The 23,845-nt window shown below is 35.1% G+C and overlaps 1 protein-coding gene across 2 annotated transcripts; it reads left to right on the forward strand.

Annotated features, from left to right (window-relative positions):
• The first annotated feature begins 9,831 nt into the window (after window positions 1–9,831).
• On the forward strand, window positions 9,832–23,843 carry LOC106161459 (kinesin-like protein KIF18A). 2 transcript variants are annotated; one of them, XM_087000674.1, is made up of 20 exons: window positions 9,832–9,935; window positions 14,175–14,581; window positions 15,026–15,183; window positions 15,472–15,576; window positions 15,830–15,940; window positions 16,139–16,336; window positions 16,551–16,651; window positions 17,050–17,125; window positions 17,379–17,453; window positions 17,754–17,857; window positions 18,258–18,423; window positions 18,669–18,833; window positions 19,166–19,287; window positions 19,640–19,887; window positions 20,213–20,287; window positions 20,442–21,095; window positions 21,302–21,449; window positions 21,815–22,045; window positions 22,257–22,358; window positions 22,807–23,843. In XM_087000674.1, the coding sequence occupies exons 2-20, from the start codon at window positions 14,182–14,184 to the stop codon at window positions 22,862–22,864; spliced, it is 3,297 nt and encodes a 1,098-aa protein (XP_086856800.1). In that variant the 5' UTR covers window positions 9,832–9,935; window positions 14,175–14,181; the 3' UTR covers window positions 22,865–23,843. The 2 variants fall into 2 exon arrangements, with proteins under 2 accessions (XP_086856800.1, XP_086856860.1); XM_087000734.1 differs by lacking the exon at window positions 20,213–20,287.
• The last annotated feature ends 2 nt before the right edge of the window (window positions 23,844–23,845 follow it).

Here is a 23,845-nt window from a genome sequence, read left to right on the forward strand (position 1 = left end):
AGGCTAGGGGGTCTCGTTGAACTGGAAACCAGGTTTATTTTGATATCTCTGCTAATTTAACAGATATCGCTAATTTGAGGCGCATTCTTGTTGATCCCAGTGAGGGCTCACGAGTCAAGCTGTCTACACATGTCCATTTGTAGTGGACTTCTAGTTTTTAAGGTGTAAAGATCATGTTGAGCACACCTATTAAACATTATATCTCATTACGTAACGATTACATAATAAAATAAGGATATGAAATGAAGAGCTGTTGAAATAAGCTTTCTATTGATATGTAACATGTTGGTATATCTTGGGCGGTTTAGAATATAGTTACCCCTGTTAATTACATCCTTAAAATATTAATTATTGAAAACGTGATACTTTGTTTATCAATACTGTAACTAATTTTATCAAAATAATAAAAAAAGTGTTTTAAAGTAAAAGTGACAGTTGTTTTGTGTCTTCAGTGAATTAGTGAATTTTCTTAAGTTGTTATTCAGAAATACATTCCAATAAACTTCCTTGCAAGGTCAGCTAACACTAGGATGAATAAGTTGCTGTAAATATGATAGAGGAAGTTATCAGAGTTGACAGTTCTCGGTACCATGTTATAGATAGACAGGTTGAGGTGACTGTGACTTTGTTATATATATAACTAACTAAACTTTGGAAATTCTGATTTAAAGGCCATACATATAATCCTTAGCCAGCAGACATGTCCTACTGCTAAACATATCCAGGCTAAAAGGGTGTACCATGCTTAGGTGCAAAACATGCTTAGGAGCTAAATGCTTTGAAAAAAACAGACAAAGCAGGCACTTGGATGTTTTTACAGTGAACGTTATATTTGTGTACCTGTGTTTTGTACCAAAAATAAAAACATTTCAGGTCATTTTAATGTCTTTTCATGCAAGAATGTTGTCTAACAACTGGGGTTGATACAATGTTGTTAAACAACTGGTACTTTTAATCAAGTAAGTTGAAACAATTGTGTGATGTTTACACACATCCAATCAAAAACATTGCCAGTGCAGATACGTAAGGCAGCATGTTCAAAGTTAGTAATTAGCCATTTCCATGCTTTTATCACCTTGCGACTCTTTATAAAACTTTGCAATAGTTAAGGCGTTAAATTCTCCCTTGTATGTGCAATACACAGTGCATTTTGCCTTTGCACTTTGTCAGCCTCTACATCTGCACCTACATGCACACTGGAGCAACTCCGGGCAGGTCAATAGCTTCTGGCAAATGTGTCCACAAGGGTCCACTGTTCCGCACAAGTTCAACCAGAGTGAGCACATGGTATCTGATGACATGGCACCGTAGTGCTGATTCAGATATGTTCATCTCGCAAGAATACTCTTATATTGTTGTAGAGAAGCCTTGGTGGAAGTAAGATATGGCATCTAACGGCCTTTGGGTGTGAACAGAAACTTTTGAACTTCATTGATTAACAAAAAGAATTAAAATAGAACCATGAAGGTGTTTTTAAGTTACGTGGTAGAGAATAGAAACTGACAAAATACAATGTGAAAAAACTTTTTAGAAAATATTGAACAAAATGAAAAATATCTTGGAAATCGGGTCTCTGAGAAACCTTTCAATAATAGGAAAGTCAACAGTGGTTAAATCTTTAGTATTTCTCATCTTACGTAGTGCATGTATAAACTCTCTTACCAGCCCCCCCCCCCCCTCCCTCAATACTTAAAAATATGCATATCATATTTAACTTTATCAGGAATGGGAAAAGATACAAAATAAAATGAGCAAGGATGGCGTCTGATTACAAAAATGGACGGTAAAAGGTACCGCAAATAAAAAATTTACCAAGGCCCTAAACTTTACATGGCTTAAAAGACTTCTTTATGAAAAAATAAGAGTAAGTGGAGAGCGTTTTTCTCGGCGAAATGTCAGGAATCGGTAGTAACAAAAGGTGGATTAAAAATACTAAAAGCAACTTCTAATCCCTTTTGGCAAAGATTATTGGTTCTTTGAGTGAAATTCAGGAAAATTTCAATTTAACCCCAGATGAAATCCTATCACAACCATTATGACAAAAATCCCAAAATTGAAAGAAATTGAAAAACTATTTTCCATAAAAGATGGTGTATAAATGTTTTTTTTTTACATCAATGACATTATAAATGACATTTGAAATCCCCTCTGTCTAGAGGAACTCAACAAAAATTCAACCTTATCACTAACTTTCTGGGCTAATTCAGCATCCAAAAGAGCTTACCATCTGAATGGCTATCTCTTCCCATGGAAGAAAATTACTCATAGCATTCCAAGAAATATTTGACTCAATTAAACAAGTTACCAAACCATCCAGATATTTTTTCGCAAAAAAATCCCCCAAAGCCATACAATATCACCAGATAAAGGTGTAGGTGAATGGCAGACATATTAAAAAAAACTTGAGTACTGATAATTGGGAACTAACATTTAAGAAACAGATCACACGAAAATGAAGTTGCTCCAATTCAGAATAAATCATAGAATATTCAATACTTATGCTTATCTTATGAATTTGAGAATTTTGCAATACTGCTAGGGAAAATATTCTGTACGTTTTTTTTTTTTTGGATTGTCCACATGTAAAAAATGTTTGGATGTGCATCATTTGTCCCGCTAAAGATAATTTAGGTGTGCACGTGGTCATTGATAGATCTCCGGAGATATTTGTATTTGGGTTTGTGCAAGCATACACTATTTATGTACCTATCTTAATAATTAAGAAACATGTTGGTATATGTAGAATGGGAACAGGAAGATGGGAAGGAACTGGTGGTTATGTAAAATGCTACAGAGATATCTGTAAATATATTATTAGATATATATTATTAAATATATAATGTTAAATACTTGTTGCTAGGATAATATGCTGCCTAGCAACTGTTGCAATGGTTTACTTGGGTTTTCAATGTCTTAAAATAGTATAGTGATAGTTCTGATGGCTTGAAACATTATTAAAAGCCTTTTTAAATCATTTAAACCTAACAAGAAAGGTCCAATTAGCTTTTTACTAAGGTAAATCACTTCCTTAGCAACGGTTGCTAAGCAACGCTTCGAAATTTTGGGCACTACCCTTGAAAATGATCAGCATAGTCCAAAGAACATTTGTGCCAAGTTTCATGCTTTTTCCACCTTTTGAGCAATTTTTGCACCAGTCATCTAGACTAACGGGGCCCTGTACGGTCTGACAAGAAAGGTCGACTATGTTTTTACATGTAGTTACAAGGAAACCCAATTTAAGTAATGGTTTCCTTATTTCCCACAATATTTCGAATAAAATGTGTCACTTCTGGGTCCCACGAGGGTGCACTTATGAAAAATTGTATCACAGAAAGGTTAATAAATCATGCATTGTGTGTCCGATTAAAATTAACAAAGCCAAGGGAATCTACTCTGTGTGGGAGTAACGATGTGGGGAAGTGACGGTGCGAGGCAGCATCGGTACGGGGATGTAGCCAATTTACTTGGACTACTGTGATTTATCCATGTTGAATGTAGACTAAAACGAATACAAGTGTGAGAAAGCGTGCGTGAGTATATGAATACAAGAAGTATAGATACATGTATATAGATATTTGTAATGTGTTGTTTTGTTTTGTTTTGAGTGACATAATAAATAAACTAAAAAATGTGGACTATAACAGGTCCCAGATGTGAAATCTGTTCATGAATACTGTGCACGTGTGTCCTTAGCATTGCAGGTACATGTACCCCAGACTCCATCTCCCTCCCCATGTAAAAAAAAAACAGTAAAACAAGCAAAATGAGACAAAATTATGTGTTTATCATACAAAGAGTAGAAGGTAAAACAGTCTAGCCTACTATTTCATATTTGCTGAACATAGTGAGGCAAACTCTTTTATCCTTTTACCCTCCGCCTGCTTTTCATTTCGTTTCATCACGACAAAAATAACGTAGGTCTACATGTACTACCGGTACCCAACAGTAACCGTAGCACGTTTTACATGTACTTGTTAACTAGTGGTTCTTAAAATCGCCTAGGGAAAGCATAAATTTTAAAATGTAACACATCCACGAAGTCTACGAGTACATGGTAACAAGCGTCTGACATGTGCAGAGAAGTTTATTGTAATATATATTGTTCTTATTGTTACATTATTAAATCTAACCAAGTAGTAACTGTATCCAAGTAGTAACTATACTGTACCAAGTCAGGTACTGATGATGTGTAGAGGTCATGTATTCCAGAATAAGCCATTACCACTAATTTATAACTTTAATTTTGTTTAATATGTTATTCATGAAAGAGTTCATGAAAGATAATTTTAATTTGTTAAATCGTGATCTTATTCTTTTTATATTCAAATAATTGAATAATGTGGGTAAAATTGGTCTTCCACTTCTTATTTGCATTTTTCCTTTACTACAAGATTATTTTGGAACAGTAGCAGCACTAAAATTTAAAATAAATAGCAATCCGAAAGAAGAATTTTGCATTATTATTAAATGATGATAGAAATTTTGGATTAAGAGATTAGTTAAATACTGAGTAGTGATATTGTCAGTCAATTTATGTAGAATCTGATAATATGATTGAAAATACTGATTGAATTCTTGGCCTTGCACTGGGCAGTTTCACATTTGTGCCAAGTGCTTTTTTTGGACTCCATTGTACAGTGGTAAAAGTTCTTCAATTGCCATGAAAGTTTTTAATCAGACTCTGTATGGTGCTGCTATCTGCTGGTGCTATCGGCAACGAATTAGTTTGCCTTTGTTTCTGAGTGAATCTACGTCTAAAATCACTATTTCTGAAAATATGTGCGTTTTGCTGAGGGTAGGCTAGGCAATACACGGCAAACTTCTTAGTACGTGTGTACAACAGAATTTTTTAAAAAACCCTAGCGATATTTGGTCAGGAGTTGCTTGAAGCATAGCACAGGCCGTTAGTTTGTCAATTATCACGAATTACCCACGAATCGCGAACCCATTCATTTTCCTATGGCAATCTAGCAACTCATTAAAAGTGCACGCATGCGCAGTGGACTAAGCGTGACATCATGCAGTGCATTTCTGGGGATGTGAGGAAAAGCCTTTAGTGCGTAATTTATCTTCGGCTTAAAGGTACATACGAACCGAGCATCGGTGTAGCGTGGATTCCCAGTTACACATGTAAACCACTTCTACTAGATTCTTATATGACTCAAATAAATTCGACATGCCAAGGGTTAAACTGAATAGATCACTCGATCAGCCATAAAAGACCTTTAGACTGCTCCTTTCTTTAAATTTTTGGTTGTAAATTTAACCTACTTTCGTGACCTACTTTCCTGCCCAATTGACATACAGCTTAGAATGCCAGCAGAAAAATCCGTTCAAACATCATTTTCGGGTAAAATTAAACAATGCCTTTTGGTAATTCTCTTAGTTATACGACTTGAAACTATATGCTGGCATTTGGTTGGTTTTTGTGACAAAAAATTGACTTTGTATGCATCTTTAAACAAAAAAGGTAAATAAAGGTTGTATAATCTGTATATATGCCGTACTCAACAATAAAGAACAAGGTTAAGTATACAGACACTGCTTAAAAATCACAAAGAAGAGCTGTACGGTCTGAAGTAAAAGGTCAACTATGTTTTTACATGTAGGTACAAAGCAACCCAATTTAAGTAATTGTTTCCTTTATTTTTCCACAAGATTTCGAATAAATTGTGTCTTTTTTGGGTCCCAAGGGGGTGCACTTATGAAAAATCGTATTACAGAAAGGTTTATAAAACATGTATTTTTAAAAAATTTAATCAAAATCAACAAAGCCAATGAAATCTACGTTGTGTGTGAGTAACGATGTGGGGGAGTGAGGGTGCGAGGCAGTGTCAGTGCATGTACGTATCGGGATGTACAACATAGCCAATTTACTTGGACTACTGTGATTTATCTAGGGTCAATGTAGACTATTTAAAACGCATACAAGTGTACGTGTGTGAAAGTGTGTGTGAGTATATGAATACAAGAAGTATAAATACATGTACATAGATAGATATGGATTTTTGTAATATATTGTTTTTGGGTGGTATGATAAATAGACTAAAAATGTGAACTAAAACAGGCCCCATATGTAAATACTGTGCATGAATACTGTGCACGTGTGTGTCCTTAGCATGGGAAAAAAAGGTGTTTCGTGGGATGTTGCAGCTTGCACATCAAAAACAGAACATGGGTTACTGTTAATTTATTCAATATCCTAATTCTATATCATAACAGTCTGACTCGATTTTCCAAAGACCCCATTAAATATGAAAATATATGAATAAATAAAATAAAAATTTACCCACCCTCATCCTTTGACATTTTAACATGCATTGTTTAATCTCCTGTATACATATATAACTATATATTTTACTCAACATTAAGGTGGTTAATTAATTTTTTTCCTTTTCCAATGTTGCACGTTTTCTCAGTCATAGGCCTATTTGATATTTAGCTTTTCCAATACAGGCGGCATCCTCTTAATCAGTTCGTCCTTAAATGCCAACATTTTGTTATCCTTGTAGGGCACCTTCAGCAATTTCTCACACTTGTTGGGTTCACCATCCAGGTTACAGTATATGCGATAATGCCGGAGATAACCATAATTTGGCGGAATATCAACTCGTGTAATATAACCGTTCAGCACACTACTGGTCACATGATGAGCGATACTGAGTGTTATATCAGCATTTATAATGCTTTTTGGGCTTTCCCAATCAATCCGTGTCCTTGTGTTATATCTCAGCATGTGAAGGTATTTGGGTACGTCTAAAGATTTGTCTGCACCAAATTCGTTCACGAAGAAACCGGCATGGAAAAGGTAACAAGAAACATTTGGATATGTCAAAAGCAAATACTTTTCAATATATTCTTTCCAGTTCGGATATTTGTCTTGGTACAACACTTCATCTATATCTTTGTTAATAATATATTTGCCGTCTGATGAATAGAGGCAATCATTCATGGAAAGTAGTTCGATTTGCCAGTTTTGATAGTAGTCAAAATGTGGAAATGTCCTGTTGAATACTTTTTTACAGAAGCGTTGTGGAAATGTGTGATCATCCACCTCAACAAAGCTTTGCTGGCTGTAATACTTCATCACGTCATTGCTTTTCCCCTGGACAGAGGAATTGTACATGTAGATCTTTTCTACGCCCATCAGTTTATTTGTTTCAATCCATTCTACCAATCTTACGGGATCGGGCTGTTTGTAAACAACCTTGTTGCAAATTACAGCCTTTGGTTTTCTTTGTGATAGATACGCTTGTTTTACTGGCACATAGTGAGTTGGCTTCCCACAGAGATCTTTTGTAATAGTTACCTGCGTCGGTACTCCGATTTTATCTGTTTTTGGCAACTTACATGATATTATCACACATAAATATTCTCCTCTGTTAGGATTCCAAATATCTCTCCCTTCGCCTTTTATTGAGTAAGGGTTTCTGTAGCTATCATACCACAAAAGACAGTGCACCTCCTTCAGAAATGAGAACTCTTTCAATCGTATCATAGCGAGTATCCGCACGTAGGTGTCTCCTTTCAGAGCGAGTCTGTCATCAAAATAAGCTTTATGTAAATATAATCCTGGCGAATGTTGTTCGGAAATGAATTGAGGAACATAATCTGGATCTCGGTCGTCAATTTTCAGTCTTGTTGTATTTTTACAGTAACTATGATTTGAGAACAATGGCGGTTCTGGTAGTGCCCTGTCACTTTTAGCGGGGCCACGTGGAAAAAGCAGAAGCTCAAATAATTTCCAGACGAGATATATTACCATCAATTTCAAAATTACAGACTTCCATCTGGCGACAAACCTCATTATCCCCATTTTTTCATCGATAATTTAAAGTTTCATCACGACAAAAATAATATAGGCCTACATGTACTACCGGTGCCCGGTGTCGTGGCAAAAGAATAGGACCTATTCAAGCAGTCGATAATGTGAAGGCCTACCAGATATATACGACTTGCCTGAGGATAAACACCAAAACACTACAGTAAAAAAAGAACGTTAATCCACGGTACATCCCCTCAGGCTACATGAGGTCGTCACTGAATATACAGCGATAACAGTAGTTACTATAGTAGGTACATCTGATAATATTAAACATTCACATTTTGTGACTGGATTTTGTACCAGTACAGGTACATGTAAGTATCTCAACATCGTCAATTTAAAGTGGGCGGGAAAACTGCAAGCCTCTTCAACTCTCTTTTCCCACCCTTACCCTACTCATATGTACATGTGCCCTCATTCATTTATACATGTATGTCCTTTTGACCTGCATTCTTCTGGGCGAAATTATCTGAAAACTTTTATTTGCAGACCCTGTGTGATTAATACAAGTGTCGCAGTTGTTCTGTTCTATAGGTATTTTAATTAAATTGTCCTGAGGAAAAAAAAACATTATTTTCATATTAAAGATACCCTATCCGAGGTTTTTGTCGGGGAAAAGGGAAGAAAAAACATATTGCTCGACCCGCCCTTGCTCTTATATCACAGTATCAGGACATCGGGCTGTATACAATGTTGATACATGTAGACTAGATAATGTCTTCTGGACAATGTCAAACGTCTAGGCCCCTATACTTTTTATATCTTGAAAGTTAGGCCTATAATTATTTTAATAATATTAAAATACTATTAAATATTTTTGCACAATTTAAGAAATATACAGGCACACAAGTATTTCTCCAGAAGCCGTTTTGTGTAATAGTTTGAACAATAAATAATTTTCACCTTATTTTTATAATGTTTAAAAAGTGTTTAGTGACATTCTTAAATGAACAACGCTCTGAGCACGATGGAGTTTATCACGAAAATTCATGCGTTTGGCACTTTAACAAACTTTCTGATATTTAGGCTACTCACTAACGCATGTATTTTCGGGTAAGACGATCGACGTACAGCGACCGTGACACAATTGACGTCTACGGGAACCGCCCTTTTCTACTCCTTGGAAAGTCTCCAAGACCCAACTTGCGACAGCCTGAGGCAACAAAAGAAAGCTAGAAGCTACATGGGCTGGATTCCTTGTTTTAAAACGTGGTAATAAGCTACCCTATACTAGGGCTGCAGATTTATACCAGTGTACCATGAAAATGTGACTCCCCTAAAATGTGACTCCCCTGTCAGATTTTCATTATGAAAATGTGACTACCCAGTCAAAATTTTCATAATGAAAATGTGATTCCCCCCATAAAATTTCGACTGCCCCCCCAAAAAACTTTATAAATCATTTTTTATTAGAGTATATGACTTCTACCTTGTTGTATGCATAATGGAGGATATATTGCACTTTTTGTTAGTTTGCAGGTGAAAATTTTCGTGAGAAATTAAGAAAATTAAAAATGTTTATTTTACTACCCTATGACCCCCCCATGAAAAAGTATATTTATCTAATATTTGGTGATCAGTTCAAAATCTTCCCTTTTAGTATACTTTGTGAAGAATATATTGAAAATATTTGAAAGTTTGATAGTGAAAAATTGGGTGCACTGTTCGCCCTCTAAAATACCAAGCCCCCTTCTAATAATCCTAGATCCGCCCCTGAAAAAAAAACAGTGAATATCTATTGAAAAATCAATCTGCGGTCATGGTAGAGGGTTAGAATACAGGAATACCAATATATCGTTGAAATATTTCTGGTTTTAAGCAGTTCTCTTTGCATATACAATGGAATTTAAGGACAGCAATTTATGTTGACCTGTGATACCGTCCCTTACAATCCTCGTTCTCAAAAACACGAGTTAATTTGTAGGTGAAATGAAGCATAATTTGTATAATCTAAAGCGAGGCGGTTGCGCGGTGTTACACACTATCCAATAGATGGCGCATGCGTAGGCCATTATCATCCAATCAAAACAATCTCTCGTCAAAGCGTTGGACATTTAAACTACCGGAAGTTGAAGGTGCTTGCGGTGCTTGATACATTGATATGACTGAGGTTAGTATATGTTCGGTTGAGAACGCCACGAAATACTTCAAAATTTTGCACGTGGGAATTTTTTCCCTTTTTTTTGACATGGGCATATGCAAATAAGATCGGCTGAATAAGTCCGAGCCCAGCAGGCACACAACGTTGATTCAACGTTGAATCAACGTTGATTCTCAACGTTGAATCAACGTTGAATTTATGTTTGAAAACGGAAGTTTGTGTCAACGTTGAAAAGTCAACGTTGAATCAACGTTGAAAAGTCAACGTTGAATCAACGTTGAAAAGTCAACGTTGAATCAACATTGGCAATTCAACGTTGAATCAACGTTGGCAATTCAATGTTGTTTCAACATTAGAAATCTCAATTAACGTTGATTATATGTTGATTTAGCATTGATTATATCTTGATTTAACATTAAATAAAAGTTGAGACAAATAGCATTTTCAATGTCTTTATTTTGTCACTGCATAAAAGGAAAAATGCTGCTAATTTAAGTAGTTAAAATATACATAGTTTACAACATAGCAATAATAAATAAAAAACTAAGAACAACACTTTTTTTTTTTACAAAACAAAGCTGCACATCGAATCTGAACTAACACAAAAATTGTAATTAATTATGCATGTACATAGTGGGGGGGGGGGGGATTTTTGCACACCTTAACCTAAATTATACTATACATTGTGATTTTTAAAGTAAATTATAATTCAAACATATCATTAATAATCATAATCACTAGTTCTGTAATAAATAAATCTTGAATAATGAATGAAAAAACATTGTTTTTTAGATGACAGAGAGTTCATTATAACAAAATTATAAATAACCATGCAGTAACTGTTTCAATTAAACTTGCATGCTGTCTACATACATGCAAACTCTGAAAAAAGAATTATGTATACCCCATAGATATAGATGTACAATAAAAAGACAATTACATGTGCACAAACACAAACCCCAGTATATTGTTGATGCTTTTGAATGAAATTACATCATGAATAAAATCACTCAATGAGTTGAACCAGTTTGGAACACTTGTGCTTTTGTCATATCCACACCACTAAGAAATGATACATCAGGCTCCTTGACAAGCTAATAATAATTAAAGGAATTAACAATGTAACAAGTACATCTACCAAATTAACAACAGCTCATTTAAATGTCAGGTAAAAACACAACATCCCTTCCTTTGTTAAAGAGAATTAAACTGTCCTTTCAAATATATGCTAATTGACAGTTCAGTCTTTAAATTGTCTTTTCAAACATTTGCAGAATAACATATGAACTCCAACTATAATTATTCTAACCACATTGAAAATTCTCAAATCTAATCAACTCATATCAAACCCTACCCTCTACCAGGGCGACTGATAGATTTTTACGGATATTCACAGATATGTCTCTAGCTAGATTAGTCACTTGGAGCTTAAAATGACAATCTATCTAGCTAGAGACATATCTGTGAATATCCGTAAAAATCTATCAGTCGCCCTGGTAGAGGGTAATCAAACCCCATGTCCCTTTCACTACAATACTACAAATTCCACATGGTCTCTTTCTTTGTCTGCCTTTAAGTCACATTCAAATGCTCCCTTCACTTTAAAGGTTTCTCAGACGTGTCTGAATAATACTGTTTGTTTTGTGGTCCTCCACAAGAGCCTGAGACGCATTTTTTTTTCCTTGGATTGCAGCATTCCCCATGTATTTTCATCAATGATATTACAATATGCGCCTGAATCTGGTAATACAGCTAGTACACTGAGATTAATGCCGCCTATCTCTATTTCCACCAAGTCTCAGTGTATATTGCATTGGTTACCCCACACCAAATGTATATGCACTCCTGGATTATCATGTTCATAACTGTCATATACATGAATATTAGTTTCAGTTTTGCAGACTTGTTGCACGTTCCATGTTTTCTCAGTCGGGGTGGTTTCTACTTCGTTTTTTCATGTCTGAACTCGTGGTGTTTAGACTGAGTTGGTTTGTCAAATGACTTCGGTTTTTAACATACTCACAGTTTCTGGAGTTGCACTTTCATTTAAAGCGTTAACAGTCTATGTGTATCCATGTTTCACACCTGCAATATGTTTGGGAGAGTCATGAAAATATCTTGTACACGTCCCCCTGAATGCTACATCAGCGCGCGTCTCTTCTGACATGTATTTTTTAATTTTCTGTCTTTGTTCATTATTTCTTTTCGTCCGTTGGTTCTGAAACGATCAAACCTTTTCCGTCAGCAAATGATTTATCTCTCTCTTTCTCATCCTGCAAACTGTCTAGCCAGCGTGGCCCGTATTTCTACGGACTTCTGTACGCTTCGAATTTCGTAATTTCACGTTTTTCCTCCATTTTCTCAAAGAAAGTTGGCTCGTAGTTTTGCACTAAAGTTAATCCTCGTCTCCAGTGTTGATACCTTCGAATTATATCGCATCACGAATCGAATCAATCAACGAATTGTATCAGTTTCATACGCCTGTGCTTCTTCGTATCCACAACTCTAAAAACGCTACATCCGGGTACTTGACCGGCTTGTCATAAAAAGCGGAATTTAAGAATAGCGGAACGAGTACTTAGCTCTAAAAAGTTAACAGTTCATTCAAATGTCAAGTCCAATTTATATCAAATAGTGCAAATATGATGAGGGGACTTTGAAGAAAAGAGAAAAAGAGAGAGATAAATCAAAATTGATCAAATGACGTGTGTTCAATGCATTCAACTCACTTGTCAATAAAAAAAAATAGACAAAAATTAAATAATTAAAATAATAAAATAAATAAAAAATAAATGACATCACCAAATATTGGCTTGATGGCAATATATATATATAATTTTTTTTTTTTTTTTTTTTTTTTTTTTTTTTTTTTTTTTTTTTTTTTACAGACAGATTTGTCTGTATAGGCTTCAAATAACTGTCACCTGCGGTCTGTCGTCGCGGTCGGCATGCATACTGTCTCAAGTTCAAATGCAAAAACTGAATCCATGTTGAATTAACATCTTTAACTAATTATAAGTTACCTCCTGAATAGTCATTATGTTAACTTGAAATGCCAAAGTTGAATCAATGTTAAAACCTGACCAAAAAATCAATGTTGGGAGGAATAATTGAATCAATGTGAAAAATTTACTCAAACATCAACATTCAAAAATGCAAGTTGAATAAGGTTGAAATAATGTAGGTTTATCAACTCAATCTTACTTCAAAGTTGAATCAATGTTGACATGCCAACGTTGAATTTGTTGTCGTTGAATCAAAGTTGAATCAATGTTGAAATGCCAACGTTGAATTTGTTGTCGTTGAATCAAAGTTGAATCAACGTTGAAATGCCAACGTTGAATTTGTTGTCGTTGAATCAACGTTGAATCAACGTTGAAATGCCAACGTTGAATTTGTTGTCGTTGAATCAACGTTGAATCAATGTTGAAATGCCAACGTTGAATTTGTTGATGTTGAATCAACGTTGAATCAACGTTGAAATGCCAACGTTGAATTTGTTGTCGTTGAATCAACGTTGAATCAACGTTGAAATGCCAACGTTGAATTATGGTTGTTGAATCAACGTTGATTCAACGTTTATCAACGTCTCAACATAAATTCAACGTTGATTCAACGTTGAATCAACGTTGTGTGCCTGCTGGGAGCTCAGTTAATATAAGTTTAGCAGCCACAACTTGGTGGGAGACTGACCTGATGAGCAGTCCTGTGCAGAAGTCAACTCAGCATCTGTGCTTGCAGCTATGTTTTATGTTGTGTTTTATGGGTTCATTTTGAACGAGCAAAACCCACATATTTAAATATTCAGTACACATATTCTTATGTGTGCTATGTTAAACTATGTGTAAAAAAGACAAAATGCCAGAATTTATCTCTCTACTAAACGTACTTTCGACTACAGACTCCTAACCGCCTTGAAGATCTAGTCCACGTTTTCTGACTGAGGCACTCTTATTTGGGCCTTATCTATGGTGTAATTTTTAAATTCTAGTGAACCCTATGCTCATGGATGGATAAAGTTATTCTTTGCTTTGCAGCAACAGTTTTATTAGAATATCATGGTAGTTGGTACTGATCAATGCATTTCTAAAGTCAGTTTGTTTCTTCTTAAACTTAATCATATATGTTATGAGCATACTCGAGTTTGTCACAAAATTGCTATATTTTTAAGTTGTAACTCCCAGTGGTTATCCCATTTGCTACAAGAGAAGTTGTTATATTTAAAATAAACTTATTTTTGTTCTTTAGCAATAGCATGGCTCAACATCCAAATCGCAAACGTCCATTCAGCTCTGTTTCTGGTGCCAACATGGGTGGGGAGCAGGGCATGACTGAAGAGCAGGCAATTAACAGTAATGTTAAGGTTGTTGTCAGAGTGAGACCTGAAAATGCCAAGGAGAGAGATGGAGGTTACAATAATATAGTACGAGTCATGGACGAACAGGTGTTGGTTTTTGACCCAAAAGAAGACCATGGATCTCCTGATTATTACCATGGAAAAAGGAGAAAGAGGCGAGATATCATGAAAAGACAAAATAAAGATATGAGGTATGCCTTTGACAGGGTATTCGGTGAATATGCCACAAACCAAGAAGTCTATGAGAACACCACGATGAAGATTTTGGATGGATTCATGGATGGTTATAATTGTTCAGGTATATATTTGATTGTCATATGCTAGAATACACAGAATAACATCTCACTCAACAATTCAGGCTTTACCTCAAGTTCTTTGTAGCCTACATATTCTCATGATTTTGTATAGTGCTAACTGATGTGTTCAAAAGGGTTTATTTTTGGTTTGATATGAGTTTTATTAAATCACTATCACTGTTCAAAAGTGCATTTTTATGCAAAATGAAAAACATGCTTGTAAATGACAGCTCTGTATAAGAAACCAGAAAAAAAACTGGGCTTGATTAGTTATGGTTTGTATGTACTGAAATTGAGCACATTGAACAAGTCTGAAATTTCATTTATCATCCAGTGCCATAATCTTGTACTAGTTTGTGAAAAGCTTTTCTTCTGTCTCCATGATCTCCTAAAATAGTTTCAAATACATGTCTGAAAACATGTTAAATGTATGATTTTTATGTTAGTGTTTGCCTATGGAGCCACTGGGGCAGGTAAAACCTTCAGTATGCTTGGCAGTCCAAGCAGCCCTGGAGTAATCTTCCTTACTATGATGGAGCTGTACAGGAGAATAGAACTGATGAAGGAAGAGAAGATATGTGATGTGGCTGTTTCTTACTTGGAGGTATGTTCTCAATAGGTATATCGTCCATTTCCCCTTCACAGTTGGAGGGGGAAAACAGTTGGGTGTTATTCATGGGAGAAAGTTGGGTGTTGTTAGTTCACCTCTTTTTTATCTTTACTGATGACGGCACTGATGTTTTTTAGTGACATACACATATTGTATTTCTGATTTGGAATTTAACACCAAAAATTATTTGATATCTCAGCCTACATTTTTAGTTGAACTTAAAAGAGTGTACATTTTGAAAAGTATACATGATTTTATTGAAGGTCTCTGATTTCATTGAAGGTGTATAATGAGCAGATCCGTGACTTACTCATGCCATCAAACCCACTGCCCATCAGAGAAGATCCAGCAAAAGGAGTAGTAGTGGCAGGGTTGTCTCTGCACAAGGTATGGTTTGTAGCAGTTAATTCAGTTTTCTTATCAGTAGTCTATCAACATTTACTATTTAATTACTTTTTTATATATTCGTTTGACAAGAAAGTAACAGCAAAAAAAGTTGAATAGCAATCCAGCTGTTTGTTTTCATTAAAAACATTAATGGTACTAGAAATTGCAATGAAATTAATTCAGGAAAATTAACAAAATGTTCTAATTTTGATAGAGGAAAGGCATAAAAAAATTGTTAACTTTCCTTATCTAGCCAAAGACTGCAGATGAGTTGATGTATATGTTGGACTTTGGTAATCAGAATAGAACACAACATCCCACGGATGCTAATGCAGAGTCCTCCAGATCACATGCTGTATTCCAGGTGAGACATAGTTTGTTGTGATTCATTTATTGAAAATTATTCTTTGTGAATTTTTGAACCATTTAATAATGATATCAGTACTCAGTATACACTTACAAAAGCGATGTGGTTCATTAGCCTAGGTCTCATTGAATACTGTATAAAATGTAATTCAAATGACTGGACTGTGAGTGAAGTCCCTTATATTTAAAATTTTAGGTATTTGTAAGACAGAAGGACAGAACGGCCAACATCTCAACAGATTTCAGAGTGGCCAAAATGTCACTGATTGACCTGGCAGGATCAGAGAGGGCCACAGTGACCACTAACAGAGGGGCCAGATTTAGGGAAGGGGCAAATATCAATAGGTCTCTCCTTGCACTTGGCAACTGTATCAATGCACTGGCTGATGGGAAGGTAGGTATTGAGATTGTTAAAATAGTAAACATATTCTTAAATTGGGTTTATAATTAATGTTATTTTATCTCCTTTTGTTTATTTATTTATTTATTTTTTGTCTGAATTAATGATGCTTTAAAAATGTTTTTAAATATACTTGTCATATGCAAATAATCATCACTTATGGTATAGTCGTTTTTTTTAGATCTGATATTAGTTATTTTACTGTCAGGTCAAGGGCCAGCATGTTCCATACAGGAATAGCAAGTTGACACGTTTGTTGAAGGATTCACTTGGTGGAAACTGCAGAACTGTCATGATTGCTGCAGTAAGGTGAGGGTCTTTCTTACTTGCATACTTAAACATAAAAGTAATAGTTGCTTTCATTTTTTTCAACATAGTTTACTTTCCTTATTATTGGTATGCTTTCCCAAAACCAAGTGTATTGTGGAGTATACTTTGAATTCCAATTCTTAGTAGAAGGGACTGGATTAAAAAAAAGTAGTTGTCTTTTTTGAGCATTTTAAACAATTTACAAATAACTGCCAACCATCCTGCAAATTAAAAATAAATATTTTAATATTTATTAAAATATATTGATGTAAATATTTATTAAATTGTATTGACATTAAAATGCATTGATGTTGCCCAATTTCAAATTACAGTACTTGTTTCAGATCTTAGATAAATTGTTCAATTAATTGTTGTATGCAATTTGTTTCTGTTTTTAGCCCTTCAGCTATGACATATGATGACACCCATAACACCTTGAAATATGCAAACAGAGCCAAAAACATTAAGGCTTCAGTAAGTATTCAGATGGAGTTGCTATATTTTTTCATGTGTGATGCATATTCTGTTCTTTCTTGTAACATATCAAATTGCTGATGAAGTGTGGTACATCCATGTGCACACTTTAGTTATGTTTACATTTATTCAGAAGCAAGTAGTTTTTTCATAAAAAGTTTTCATTTGTAGCTTTTTAATTCCAATTATGACATTTTTAAGTACAGCAAAGCACACATACATAACTTCTTTCTCAACATGTGTTATGTTTCAGTTAAAGAGAAACGTTGTTAGTGTGGATTTCCATATTAGCAAGTATGCACAAATATGTGAGGATCTACGAAAAGAGGTAAGTAGCTGTTAAAATTCAAGAGATGAATAGTATGAACACTGTTGGTTTAACTTTCTTATTTTTGGGTCAAAAAAGTATTGTATAAACATTTAAACGTTACTAGCCTTTTGGGAAATGAAATTGGACCTTTTGCTGATGTCATTTGACAGTTGGAAGCATAACTGCCACAACAAAAAAGAAAAAAGGAAAAATAAAGAGAGTGAAAAGGGTGAAAAAACTTTACAGAAAAAACTATGTAACATATTTAAGTAGACCTTTACAAGGTTTTACAAATGAATGTGAAATGTTTTATTGCAGGTTGCTGAGTTGAAAGAAAAGTTGAAAAATTATGAAGAAGGAAGTGTAGAACCTCCAGCTAAGAAAGCAGCAGTGGATACTGCTTTCCAAGATAACATTGAGAGGTAACTCTTGGAATAAAATGTTGAGAAATTATTTTTATAAACTGACAGATTTTTTTAAAAACAATAGTGAAGTGAATATCATTAGGGATTTAAATTGCTTTTGTTAATGTTGGTTTTTGCAGAACTCCCCCCCCCCCCCCCCCCCCCCCCCCCCCCCCCATTTCCCCCAAAAAGTAAAGTTAAGCTATAGCAAACATACTTAAATCAGTCTTTCCATCCAGGTAGCATATCTCAGAATCCTTCATTATTGAAATGTCGGGTATCTGCTAGGCATAGTTTTTTTTTTTTTTTTTTTTTGTGCTAAGCTACTTCATGGTACTCGACAGCTGTATAAAAGAGGACTGAATTATTGTTAGCATTTAGTTTATTTATGTATTCATCTGTTTGTTATTCTCAAAAGGCTTGATAGTCAGTTGTACAACGTGTTCAAATCTCGGCAAAGCATAAGGAAGGAAATCCTTGAGTATGAATGTGCAGACAGGGATCTTGATCTGAAGATACACAAGAAAGAGAAAGCTTTGGCAAGACTGGCAAACATTGCACTAGATGGACAGAGATATGAACAGGTGTGTTTATTGTGTATAATTGCATATGTAAAAAAATCACCTTCAAGTTGACACATTTCAGTGTGAAATAAAATAAATTGTGGGGTTTTGTGGTTGTCTTTGCAGAACATTTGTTGTATTTGTATTTTTTTTTTTTACTTTGTTTTGTATTCCTCAAGGCTGTCCAGTTTGGTTCCTCATTATTGCTCCTAAACATAAATATGTTTTAATTTTTTTCATAATTTTTTTTCTCGTATATTTGCTAGGCATGCTCCAGAATTCAAAGGACAATAGATGCAGCCAAGTCGCGACAGACCAGTCTTCGTACACGGCTTGGTCACTCTGAAGAAAAGATGCAGGAGAATGTATCCTGTCTTCAGCGTCTGGAAGGAGAGATGAAAGCTTGTGGCAGAGATGGGGTCATGCCAGAGGTAAGGATGAGGTAGTAGTTTGTCAGCCTCCTTCTCCTCTGGGAGATTCACACAAAAGAAAAAAAGAGAAGACAGGTCCATAATTGACATAGATGCCATGTTCTGACTGTGGAAAAATGATCAGTGATGCTTCGTTAATGTATATATTCATAAATGGAACAAAAAAAAAATGGAAAAAATAAATATTTGGCTTGTTTTACAAAAGTGTTACTAGTCATCAGGACAGGGGGCATGTTGCATTCTTATAAAAACACTGTCAGTAAATAAATACTGCCATGTTTATACAAAATGTTATATCTTTCCATTTACATGTGTGGAAGTGTGTGTTTCAGATGCTGTCATCTCATCTGTCAATATGGCATTTGGACGTGGAGTTGAGGGACACCAAGAGACATGTCAAGTGCCTAAGAAAGATTGCCAGGAACATGGAGAGAGAGGCACAGGCCAGTGACAGGTAGCTGAAATGAAATTTTAGTTTTGCTTTTCAAATTTTCTTTTTTGTGTTAAGATTTGCAAAATAGAGCATGCCCTTTAATATACTCACAGCAGGTGTAGTCATAGAAACCATCTGCAGAAATTCATTTATACTACACAGACCATTCAAGTTATCTTGCTGTCTCAAATTTAAATAGCCTTCATTGTGTCCATGTCTTAAATGCAGCATTTAATATACTTTTGAATGAACAAAAGAGCTGCCCCTGAAGTTGCATTTTTTCAAAGATAGCAAGTCTTTTTCCTTCAGGCTATTGGTTATTTCCAACACTGAATGATGATAATAACATGATTTTTTTTTTACCTTGAACCAGGTTAATGTCTGCATTACTGACTGCCTTCAAAAAACAGTATCTCATACTGAAGGGGCACAACCTGGCCACGTCAGATATAGAGGCAGAATTTGATGGTATACTAGAACTAGCTGAGACGGGAGACAGGGAGGTGGTGTGGGCTGACCAAAGTATGGGTTCTTCTGAGACCAGGGAGGGAAGACATGAAAGTGACTTCAGTTTTGATAAACTGTTGAGTTTTCCTGTGCTCAGCTTTGCTACATCTTCGCGTGAGTATGAACAATGAGCCTAACTTCATTGTTGTATATTTTGCATTCGTCTTTCTACTCGCAATTTAAATAGAACATAATCAAAATTGTAGCATAGTGATTATATAGCATTTAAGTTGAAGAGTTGTGGCCCCAGAACAGCATCTGATTCAGGGGTAGAAATACTTTTATCTTACTTTTAAAAAATTATTATTATAATTATTTTTTTTCCTTTGGAGAGGGGGCGGTGCCTTTTTCTATAGAAAAAGTTCAATTTTTTTTCTAATTGGTGGTGTTTGGTTTTTCTGTCCTCCGGGTGTAAGGTTATATACTGTTTGAATTGCAGCCATCACGTGTCATAAGCCAAGAAGGAAATCTGGTGGGTTCACTCCATCAAAGACACCTATATCAGTGAAAAAAGGTGAAATGTGGATATATTTGTACTCTTTTTCAAAAAAAAAAAAGCAAACAGAAAAATTCATTATCACTCTGTCATTTGTTCTTCTAAAAGATAATAATAGGTGAGACCATCACATTGCTTTGAAATAAATAAATCTGGTTTTAAATTATATTAGGTATTAACACACCAGTGCATACTCCAAGCCATGGATCCCAGGTGACAGTGGCGGCACCCCAGTCTGACTCCAGCCATGCAGAGGGTCTATACCGCACCAAGTCACAGACAGATCTCACACAAGGTTGCTTTCCAGTGCCAGACCAAGCTCAACAAAGTCCTGTGCAAACTGTAACTGTAAAGTCCAGTACAGTTTCCAATGATGTAGTGAGCACCAAAGAAGAGCACTGTCTAAATGAGACCTTTAGCCTACCTGTAGAGGAATGTACTCAGCTTCAAGCAACTGTAACAGCCACAATATCTCAGCAACAGCCCACTGTAGTATTTGCAGAAACAGCTGTAGAAAATAAAGCTATGGCCCCAGTACACATAAGGCAGAATGCACAAGCAGTTGTTCCAAAAAGTAACTGCAGCAACAGCATCACTAAGACAGATACCTTGAGGAACCAGAACCGTGTTCATACACCACCCCCATCAAATCTCCACTTCCAGTCACAGGGTCATCAAGTTCAGTCTCAGACTATCACTAAATCACAGTCCGGCAGTGTGGTTGTTGCTGAAGGTAGTGAACTTGGAGAGAAGTGTGAGAGGAAGCCAAAAAGTCATGTCGTTAGAGCTATGCAGTTTGATGGACACAACATTGGAAGTCCTGTGGGTTAGTATTTTGTTTTTATTATCTAAGTGCCAAAGAAGCTAGGTGATATCTTGTAATGTACTTGATATGTTTTATCATTTTGTGCTGAATTTAATTCTGTTCCTTCAATTATATTCATTTTTCATTACTGTATTTCTTAATGTCCTTCATACATTTTCTATAATTCTGCATCATTTTAATTTTTTTTCTATTTTTTTTTTTTTTAGGTAAAATGTCATTTGCAGATGCTGTGAAGTCACCAGCAAGATCTGCTGTACTTCAGGCCCACAGAGCACCTCTGTCTCCCTTGACCAACACACCACAGAGACTGGGGACACCAAAATCAGGACCAAGTCTAGAAAGCAGCCAGTCTAAGTAAGTTGGCTTCATCAGAGACATGACCTGGTCTATTAAATTATTTATTAGCTCACTAAATTATATGATCCCATTAAGACTTCATTAAATCTCTGTAATGCAAATCTGGAGCATTGTTTTGTTGAATTTATCATTAAAATGAAATTAATTTCATTAAAGTCTATCATGTAACTTTACATTCCTACGCATGTCTTTTTTTCCATTTCCTGTATGTATGTGTAGATCATGTAAAAGAAACGTGTGCATACTTACAACTGATGAAAATTTGACATGATATCATATTTATTTTTTAGATGTGAAATATTCTGGTAAACAGCTGTATTATTGTAAAGCTGCCATTTATTTCTGAATCATTTCTCAATCAGGAATGACAGACGTATGACATTTGCCAAGTCTGATGGTCTAGGAGGAAAACCAACATCCCAGAAACAAATAGGGGAACCTGTTATGTCCAGTGTTTCAATGAAAAATATGGCAGCCCTGCAGAAGATGGGACTCCCATCCATGTTGGATAAGTCAGCAAGTGTATCAAGACCAGTGCCAAAATATATGCAGCTGACTGCTTCTGCTGCTTATAAACGTAGACACCATAAGAGGTGAGTTTTCAGTTTGTGCCCTGACAATGTATGGACATATAACTCATTTATAGTATCTTAATTTAAAGGTTTTTAATTTGCAAACCCCCTAATTAAAATTTTTTAGCTAAATGATATTGCTGCTGCACTACAATGAAATACTATTGTAGCAATAGTTAAAATGCAGTTGTTTTGATACTATTTGTATTACATGACGTGCTGTTATGTCCAGATCTTGGTCATCAAAAGAGAACAGATCCCCAGCAGATGTAGACACATCATCAGGTAGACGTGGAAGTAGGGAGGACACCAGAGCAGGGCCAGTGAGAAGTCTGTAAGTTCAAACTGCATGATGCTTAGTTATGAGAACTTATTGATCATTACAGTATAGAGGGCCAGACTAAATTGATAAGTTGATTAAGGGAGAGATATTGTCAAATCCATAGTGCTGGCAATTTTAGAGCAAAAATGGTTGGGGGGTTCAGTTGTAAATTGATTTCAAGATTAGAGTTGCATATGCTAGATGAAAAAACTTAACAGTTCTTTCTGGCCTAATTAATGAATTGTCAGTGTCGATAGTGTAGCATTGTGGTATTATTCTCTCTTATTGTTTTGATGTATTATGGATTTTATATGGCAATCACATTATCAAGTTTCTTTATAGACTGACGTTTATTGCATTTTGTTAGTATATTATAGTGTTATCTGTTGGCCATACATCATAGTTCTAAATAAATTTGATTGTAAAGGTGAAATTTGATCATGTGTTTATATTGTTCTAGGGCAAAATCTCGCTCCAAATCTGTGAACTCCTTAAACAGGACTGGATGGCAAAGATGAGAGAAAACAGTCATTGATCATCATGACAGGTGTAAATCCCTGTTTTGGCTCTGGTAAAAGGCTATTTAACACACCTATCAAAATTCAGACAAGCTAAAAAGTAATTTTTTATGTAAATATCAACCATAACTTTTGCATTTTCAATTTTACTTTAACTACTAGCTTACTGTATGTCACCAGGTTTGATATATTATGTAATATTGTTTTTGAGTAAACCTTGATGGAAAGTGAAATGCTCAGATTTAACTTGTGAATTATTGTTTGAAAATATGTGTATATAATATGTGTATTATATATATATTATTTTGAATGTAGCTTAACCGACCATTTGTCAAGTAGTATAGATCAAGGACACAAGGTTTCATTTCCATGTTAGATTTAAATTACAGTGATTTTTCCTTCAAGTACTTGTCACTTTGTCTATTTATATATTTAACTATTTAAAAACTTACACGTCTTGAAATGGTTTGTGTAGGTTAACTGTTTATTCCCATTATGAAAAAAGCCGTCCCAGAGGTTCAGGCAGCTGGACCATCTAAAGTTGGTGCTGTGTTTATTCTGCCTGCAATGAGCTTGATCTGCAGTATAGACAACATTGATTATGCATAACATGATTTGACACAATATCAATTTTTATGTAATGCTGTAAGATACAAAAAGTTACTTTTTGGGATATAGATATGATCTCAGTCAAAAAATCTCGCAACCAGGGTATTTTTGTTACCATTTGTAATTCTAAAATTGAACAACACATTTACTCTGTCACTTGTACAGATATGCATGTTTTTCTTCTGCTTTCTTCTGAATCTGTGATATATATCGCTGTCATATTTTGCTTGAAATGCATGAGCTCAGTATGCTTCTCATAGAATTATTCATACAAAAATAGTTGCTAAAAATAGATGTGATTAAAGAGGAAATTTAGTTCAACCAAAGCACATGGTTACATTCTTTCAATAAATTTGATTTTAGTACACAGCA

Source organism: Lingula anatina, chromosome 1 (assembly GCF_051362555.1).
Source record: "Lingula anatina isolate TDL-2025a chromosome 1, LinAna3.0, whole genome shotgun sequence".
In the NCBI taxonomy this organism is placed as follows: Eukaryota; Metazoa; Brachiopoda; class Lingulata; order Lingulida; family Lingulidae; genus Lingula; species Lingula anatina.